Genomic DNA, 8,282 nt, shown 5'->3' on the forward strand with positions numbered 1-8,282 from the left:
GTACGTATTGTAAGAAGTTCTATATTAATATAGTACTAGCTTCTAATATAGCGCTAATACGGTGCGGGTTGTCTAATATAGTGTTGACACGCTTCTTTGCGTCTGATACGGTTTACTATACTACACTATATTACTATACTACACTGTATTACTATACTATACTATATTACTATACCGCGTCGCTATATTAGGTATTAGGTATACTAGGTAAGGTACTACCTTAGGCATACATTACGTTAAGAATAGAACATAGAGACGATGCCTAGAAGCAACAGTTTCATTTCTCGTAGGTAAAGTAGACTTATTCCTACCTTACCTCCTATATATAACGCCTCGTTAATGCCTACCCGCCCGCCTTTCTAGTTGTCTAAGCCTCTCTAAGGTACCTTACCGCAGGTTACCTACCTACTAGGTACCTAACCTTCTAGGTTACCTACTAGGTAAGGTATCTATTCGCTTATCTTACTACGTTGCGCTAGAAGCGAACGAGTTGCCGATAGTAGTAGTATCGTTGTCCTCGAACCTAAGCCCCTCTTCGTACTCGGCGTCCTCGTCGTTATCCTTATATTGTATTAGGGCGACGAAATAGGTAATATTAAACTTGCGCAGATCTGCGCTAGTAGCAAAGCGTATAGATCGAGTAGAGTAAGCGACAAGAGGAGTTAGCGTAGCTTTACGATCGTCGAAGGCGCCGTCTAGGCCGAAGTTAGGCGGGGTGTCTTTATGCAAAGTACGTCGGCTACGATAATACTAGCTGCCTATACCCTATAGCTCCTACTTATTCTCGCCGCCTTCGCCGTCAATCTCTTCTATAATGTCTTCGTTAATCTCCTCTACGTCCGCGCCGGTACGTACGTCGGATAACGAGACTAGAGCTTGCTTCTTCGGTAGTAGGCCTATAGCGATGTAGTTCTATATAGTTAAAGCACTGCAAATACTAGGTAAGGTTAGTATTTAACTTAGGCGAAGCATACTAGGTATAAGAACAGGAATATATACAAGCTACGCTTCTTACTCTCCTTAGCGTTACGGAACTTCTACGTAAGCTGCTAGAAGTCTGTAATATCGACATTATCGTATACTAGTAGAAGAGCAACCTTATCGAAGAAGTCGAGAACTTTATTCCAATCCCTAACCTACTTACGGGCATCTTTGATTTACTGCTACTTACGAATACGAACTGCTATATTAACGAAGATAAACTTTAGAAACTACTTGCTAAGGCTAGAGCTACCTTTAACGTTTAAGTAGTTCTTTATAAAGAAGAAACAGTAGAAGTAGTTAGTAGCTATAAAGGCTTTACCGACCTTAGTAGTAAAGCCGTTGTCGCTGAGTTCGAGAAGAGTAGGGTCCTAGGTAGTTATAGCCTTAACGAAAGACTTGAACTAGGCGTATACCTTTAACTTATAAGAGCGACAGTTTTCTAGTATTTTGTTGCGGGCCTATTCGTAGTCGCTACTATCCGTCTCTATACGTTCGCTAAAGACGAAGGCTATAACATCTTGAAGGTTAAGGTTGACGTAGATTAGGAGTATATTCTAACGGATAATACGGTCGAGTTTGGCGTTATAGTCCTTCTTCTCCTCTAGGCTAAGTAGAGTACGAGAGATAGCCTTCGTAGCCTTTATCTAGCTCTTGCGAGTTAAGGTTTTGCTATCCTCTATTAACTTACGGAGCTCTTGACGCTTGGCCTTAGTAATAATAAAATCGTTTAGGCTAACGATACCCTCGCTCTAAAGACTAGATAACGAATACGACTAGTAGAGGCCGCTGCCTAACTGAATTCGTTAGGTACTACTAGGATTCGTCGGGCGCTAACGTTAAAGCGCCTAATAAGACTAGTAGCCGCTACCGGCAGAGCGACCTAATAGGTTTGTACTACTAGACTAGGTCTGTAGCCTCTAGCGTATTGAACCGCTACTACTGCCTTAGAGACCTCTAGCTAATTACGACTAAGAATAAGGAGGGCGCGTAGGAGTCTAGGTCTGCTAAGTACGTGCCTAAAGATACTGCAATCTCGGAAGAGTACGCTTAGTATATACGACAGGGCTTAGATCGAGGCTTAGATCGAGGCTTGGATTAAGGCTTAGATCGAGGCTTAGATCGATAGCCGGCTAATACTAGTAGCTACTTATACGACTAGGATCTAGGTACTGCTCCTCTTACTACTAACTAAACACGTCCTAGCCGAATACATCTTAGTAATAACCAAACTGCGCCTGCTAACCGAACCCTTCTTAACTATAGGTATCCTGCTACTCTTAACCGAGCTGCTCTTAACTAAGCTCTCCCTAATTAGGCTATGTCTGTTGTAGAAGATCGTCGTACTATTGCTAGTTACCAAACTCGTTATTATCTTGCGTAGACGGAGCGCTACCTTAGCCTAGGAAATAACTACGTCTAGCGCTACCGCGCGTAATAGTAGGAAGTACGCGAGAACTGCTACTAGCGCCGCGAGCGCCGCGAGCGCGAGATACGGTTTAAGTTAGAGTCTAAGACTGCTCGACGTCGGATATACGAGTGTTGCGTCTGCGTACGCTCTTCGAGGAGTCTCTACCTATACCTCTGTTGCGCCCGCCGCAAGCGCCGCGGATAGTATCGCCCTTAGGTAGTATAATAGGTGTTCTCGTTAATAGACCTAGGTATAGGTAGAGAAGACAAAATCTGTAGGCGAGGTACAGAGTTTTGTATCGGCGAAGGCCGGTTTGCTTAAGGTATTGTATATATATGTTTGCCGTCGGCTTAGCCTAGAAGTTTTGGTAACCTAGCGGATCGCCCTACATTTAGGGTCTTTCCGCGCGCCTGCCTAAGGTACCTGCTATATCGACTACAGCGTTCCTATCGTTAACTATATATTAGCTTTACCTTAGGTATTGTCCTTTACGTACCCGAACTGCGACAATCTAGTACTAAGATCGCTATTATACGCTGCCTACGATAAGCTATCGCCGAGTCCCGATTAGTATACCTACTATCCGCGTTAGACGAGATCGGTCCGGACGACTACTTAATAATAACAATGCTGTTAGTAATACTATTAGTAAGGCTGTTAGTAATAATATTGGTAAGGCCGTTAGTAAGGCCGTTAGAATAGGAGGCGAGGATAACTTTATATACGGAGCGGACGATAGTAGAGAGTATAATCCAGATTACCTAGAGCTCTTAGATTATATAGGCGAACCGACTAACGCCGAAGTCGAACCTCCTACCCTCGAGACGCTCTATATAAATAATAACAACGAAGTTGTACCTAATCCCGAAGAGTTCTAATAGGCTAGCCTTTATAATAAGGCGCTAGTCGAGGTAGATCTAGAGCTTATAGCTATTCCGACGCAGCTGTTTAGAGAGTAAGAAGAGACGGCAGAGGATCCTCCCGAAGATTCGTATAATAATAACGATCTATCTCTAGTTATACCGTATCGGAGGTCGACTAAGCTACATCCGTCTCGATTCGCTACTACGCTTAGGCTTTAGTATAAAGAGGCAGCAATTTCTCGGACATAATATAAGAGCTTGCTTGAACTTCTTCGGATTCCTATAGGCAATATCTATAATAAGCTAGACAACCTCCTATTATGTATTTCAACTCTAAAGAAACAGGCAAAGTCCCGCCTACCTCTATTAAGAATACGGTCTAAGATAATCCCTCTTAAAGCCGAGAAGCAGTTAAGATAGAAGGACTAAGAGCTTCTTATTATATTTAACCCGGTAAGCCTCTTTATAACGATTATAGGCTTAGACATCCGGGGCGTAATATATATAGGTCTAGGGGAGTTTTACGATACGCATCTATAGGACGAGCTCTATAAGACGTATATATAGCGATTATCAATCCGGACAATATCTAGTGAATTCGCGTACTACTAGTAGGGTCCGCCTATTCTACTATCCGACTTCGTAAGCTTTACCTGTACTAGGCGATACCGGAAAGGTTGTACGCCGTCGTCATTTGCGCATATTAGTAGAGTAATAGGTATTAGGCGAGACTTCCGTAGTATTGCACCGACGTATATACGTAGCTAAGTCGTTATTCAAGTCTAAGAACTCTTCTACCCGTAGGAGCTACTAGGCGAACGATTCTAGCCGGCTCTTCTAGAGTACGAGGTCGTTCTATTATAGAACAATGTCTTCTTCTGCCGTAAGTCTTATATTAGACACCGCTTTGGTATTGTATTAGATTATGTCTTCGGGAATAACAAGCTAGCAAACCGACTAGAGCCGTTATTTATAGAGAGCCTTCTCCTCCGTCGGATTATCGACTTTACGGATACCTCGAATACGATAGTTACTCCGCTCTGTCTTAACTATCCTATTCGTAGCGAGCTTGAAATCCAGACATTCGGCCGTACCTATATAGAGTTACTAGATTCGAGGCGTAGACAAACAATAATGTCGCTACCTCTTCTAACCTTTATTAACGCTTTCGGCCTCTATCGCAACTTATACAGATCCCTAATAGGCATTTACTTTATTATTGTAGCACTTAGTACTCGTAAGCGCGATCGTCGAGCAAATGTCTTCCCTCTTATACTAGGTCTATATAGATCTAACTTTGCAGATATCGTAGAGGCTATAAAGCTTCTAGCAATACTCGACCGCGGTATTGAGGTTTATATTCCTAGAGTAGGTAAGGTACTACTAGTTGCCTTTACTATAGCCTTCCTCGGTAATATGCTATAGCAACAGAAGAACTCTAGGATAAAGACATAGCGAGCGAACCTAAGCTGCCGGATATACTATATCTACGCGGATTTCCGAGGTCTACTAGACTACGACGTCTTCCTTAAGGGTCGCTATTACTATATAGTAATAGAGATGCGTAAGGATATAGTCAACTTATTAACTAAGGCTGCTCGTAAGGCATACGGTACCGAGTAGGGAATAGATCCGGATCCTACTATAATAGCCTTGACTTCTATTGTACTAGCTCTTGATATTATTTAGACCAGACTAGGTAATCTAGCTTATTCTGAGTACTAGGGCCTAACGTCGATAATATATCAACTTCTCCTTAATAGTATACCTAGTAGAGTACGAGGTATAACTATAGTAACAAGCTAATACTAACTTCCTGATTCTTTATAGGCATTCTGATACCTAAAGCATACGATGAATATACTAGCGTCCTACGTATATTCCTATTCCTACCCGGATAGCCTCCGGTCTAAGGCCCTCTCTACTATCTCAAAAGTTATAGCCTGTCTGAATATACGAGGTAGTTAATTGTCGTTCTAATCCTACTTCGGTACTAGTTACGACTAAAGCATATTCGCCCGTACCTTATTTATACTCTAGACGCAAATAGTATAGCTGCAGATAGTACTGTTAGCTATATCGTAAGCTAATTTACAGTAGCCGCTCGGAGCAATTTAGTCTTAATAAGCACTTCGGTAAGCAAAGCAGACCGAGAAGATATCTACCTAATCGTCTACGGCTACTATACCAACCTGTAGCAACTCCTCTCGGCCCTGTCCTAATCTATAGCCCTCGACGGACGTCGGCGGTCGAGAACTACTATACCTACTATATCTCGTCCTACGACCCTAATATCGACGACTAGACATTCGGCTATAGGAGCAGGCGACGATAACGATCCTAATCCGTCGGTAGGCGGCAGGAAGTCGGAGGTGTCTAAGAAGGCTAAGCAGTACTTAAAAGACATAAAGAAGCCGAACATATATATCGCTATCTACTACCCTAGACTCTGTAAGGAATATAGGCTACCCGTTAACTTTAACGTCCTTATTGGTAGGCCTCGTTATAGGTTAGGTTAGGTATAGGTTAGGTACAACCTAACGTTAATACCCAACCCCGCAAATAAGGTAGGTACCTAGCTTATAAGCTAGGTACAACCTAACGGAAAAAACCCAATAGGTATACCTAATAGGTATTGCGATAGGTATTACGTAAAACCTCTTCTAGATATAGAATAAATATAGTAAGCGCTTCTAGAACAGTAATAAGCCTCGTATATACTATACTGCCTAAACTCGCTAACAATAGCTGCCGACTATGCCTGCCGACTACGAGAATTAGGAAAAAGCAAATTAATTCAGGAGTTTATAGTAAGTACTTCGACATCTCCTTCTATAGCTAATAATACCTGCCGACTATACCTACCGACTACGAAAATTAGAAAAACCAAATTACTTCAGATCTTAGGCTTATAGTAAATACTTCAATATCTCCTTCTCTAGCCTAGCTAGAACGCGTATCTAGTGTTTAAACCGACTTTCGGTTACTATATACTGCTGCCTTACTCTCTAGGCCTTACGCATCTCTATTCTTCGCTAGGCCGCTTAGAAAGCCGGCTCCGTCCTTATTAATAATAGGGTCCTTAAACAAGTAGCTCTAAGGATAAAGCGAGCTGAAATTTCTATCTCTAGTCTGTCTCGTTCGGTAATAGGCTCTTCTATAAGTATACTTAGTATCTTATTGATACTTCCCCTAGCTACGAATTCTTACGTACCCCGATTATTCGCTTAATCTATAGCTACCGTATACGCTACCCTTGCTATATCCTCTAATTCTGTTATCTCCTCGTTAAACTCCTACTACGACTCCTCTTCTTTATCCTCTCTCTCTATATCTAGTCGACTCTCCTAGAGAGAATCAGGACCCGTCTCCTCTAAATCTAGATAATCGAAAGGATTGTAGTCTTAGCTAAGCGAGATATCTTGATCCTAGGTACCTATATCCTCGTCGCTATACTGAAAATCTGCTTGACTAAGCGGTATACCTAGTTACCTAAAAGGAAAATCTAAATTCTCGGAAGCTATCTCCTCGTCTTCTTCTTCTTAGGCATTAACATAATCGAGGAGAGCCTAGAGATATTTATCCTCTGTCGTTAGGGGTACTGTATTATCGTCCTAAGCATTCTCCTTATTAGCTAGAGGATAACTAGTTTGAACGCTAGGATTAGTATCTAGATCGTATTCCGAGCTCTTATTACCGCTCGAAATTACGATAGTCGCCTGCTTCTTACCGTCTGAATCGTTTAAACCCCTATTATCCTAATCGGCGCTAGGAGGATCTTGATCGTTCCCGTCTATCTAACTACTAGTATCTGTATTATCCTAATCGGCGCTAGGAGGATCTTAATCGTTTCCGTCTATCTAGCTACTAGTATCTGTATTATCCTAATCGGTGCTAGGAGGATCTTAATTGTTCCCGTCTGTCTAGCTACCGGTGTCGCTATTATCCTAATCGGTGCTAGGAGGATCTTGATTGTTCCCGTCTATCTAGCTACCGGTATCGCTATTATCCTAATTAGTGCTAGGAGGATCTTGATTGTTAGCGTCTGTCTAGCTACTAGTACCGGTTTAAGTACCCGTTTAAGCGCTAGGGTTATCGGGATTATCTAAGCTCTCGTCTTCGCTTAAGGACGCAGGAGTCTTCTTTCTCTTCTTCGCAGTCGGCTTCTTTAGAGTTAGCTTCGATTTCGTCTTCTTCGTCTTTAATCGAGGCTTATATATCGTACTCGGGTTAACTAGGCCAGAGCTATAGGGAGCAATTACGTAATTGTCTAGCTAGATATTCTACTCCTTTAGCAGCCTACAAAGACATTCGAGATCTTTCGCTATTACTATAACTCGCTTATAGTAGATAGCGAGAAGATTAGCTAACGAAAAGACTTTCGTTACTATACTCTCGTACTGTTCCTAGAGGATACCGAGTACGCTCGCTTAGATCCGTATAGGGAGGTAGTCTTCGGTAAAAAGGATAATAGTATCCCTAACGATACGTACGAACGCGAGCTTTAGGATATAGTTTATAACCTCCGTCTAGCATTTTTTGATCTCCTATAAAGCTCCCTCTAAAAGAAATGTTAGTATATACCGACTATATATACCGACTACGTCTACTAACTAGGTATACTTACTACCTCTCTTTTTTTGATTTTTCTTTATACCTACGGATAGAAGCCCTTTCCTACCTATTACGCTAGGGAGTCTCTTTCCAGATGTTCGTAGTACCTTTCTAGCGATTAAAAGCTTACGGCGCGCTACGAGTAACGGCGCTATAACGATAGCAGCAGTAGGCGGTATAGTAGGCAGAGCAGTAGGCAGAGTAGCAGGTAGAGTAGTAGGCAGAGTAGTAGGCGGAGGCTAGGAGGGGTTGTAGCGGATAGGGGGCGGGGCGGGAGGGGGGGGGTTAACAACCAATATTAATATCGTAAGTTAGGTTTTTTTAGAAGTAGGGAATACCTTTGAAGGCGGCGGAATTTAGGGTCTAGGAGCGCGACCAATTAGAAGCGAGGGATTCTTTTGTTCTACGTAGGG

General features: G+C 42.3%; 2 protein-coding genes across 2 annotated transcripts; one reads left to right on the forward strand and one right to left on the reverse strand.

The window, feature by feature from the left end:
• Nucleotides 1–465: 465 nt before the first annotated feature.
• On the reverse strand, nt 466–1,150 carry SEPMUDRAFT_108045 (uncharacterized protein; the record flags this gene model as incomplete). The annotated part of the gene is made up of 4 exons (XM_016900716.1): nt 466–739; nt 779–896; nt 1,016–1,037; nt 1,145–1,150. 4 exons carry the CDS (start codon nt 1,148–1,150, stop codon nt 466–468), a joined length of 420 nt encoding a protein of 139 aa, XP_016760660.1.
• A 3,236-nt stretch (nt 1,151–4,386) lies between these two features.
• Nucleotides 4,387–4,680, forward strand: SEPMUDRAFT_45106 (uncharacterized protein; the record flags this gene model as incomplete). Its single annotated transcript, XM_016908950.1, has 1 exon — nt 4,387–4,680. A coding segment is annotated over one exon (294 nt), but the record flags the coding sequence as incomplete, so codon positions are not given.
• Between the last annotated feature and the right edge of the window lie 3,602 nt (nt 4,681–8,282).

The sequence above is a fragment of the Sphaerulina musiva genome, assembly GCF_000320565.1.
Source record: "Sphaerulina musiva SO2202 unplaced genomic scaffold SEPMUscaffold_5, whole genome shotgun sequence".
Taxonomy (NCBI): Eukaryota; Fungi; Ascomycota; class Dothideomycetes; order Mycosphaerellales; family Mycosphaerellaceae; genus Sphaerulina; species Sphaerulina musiva.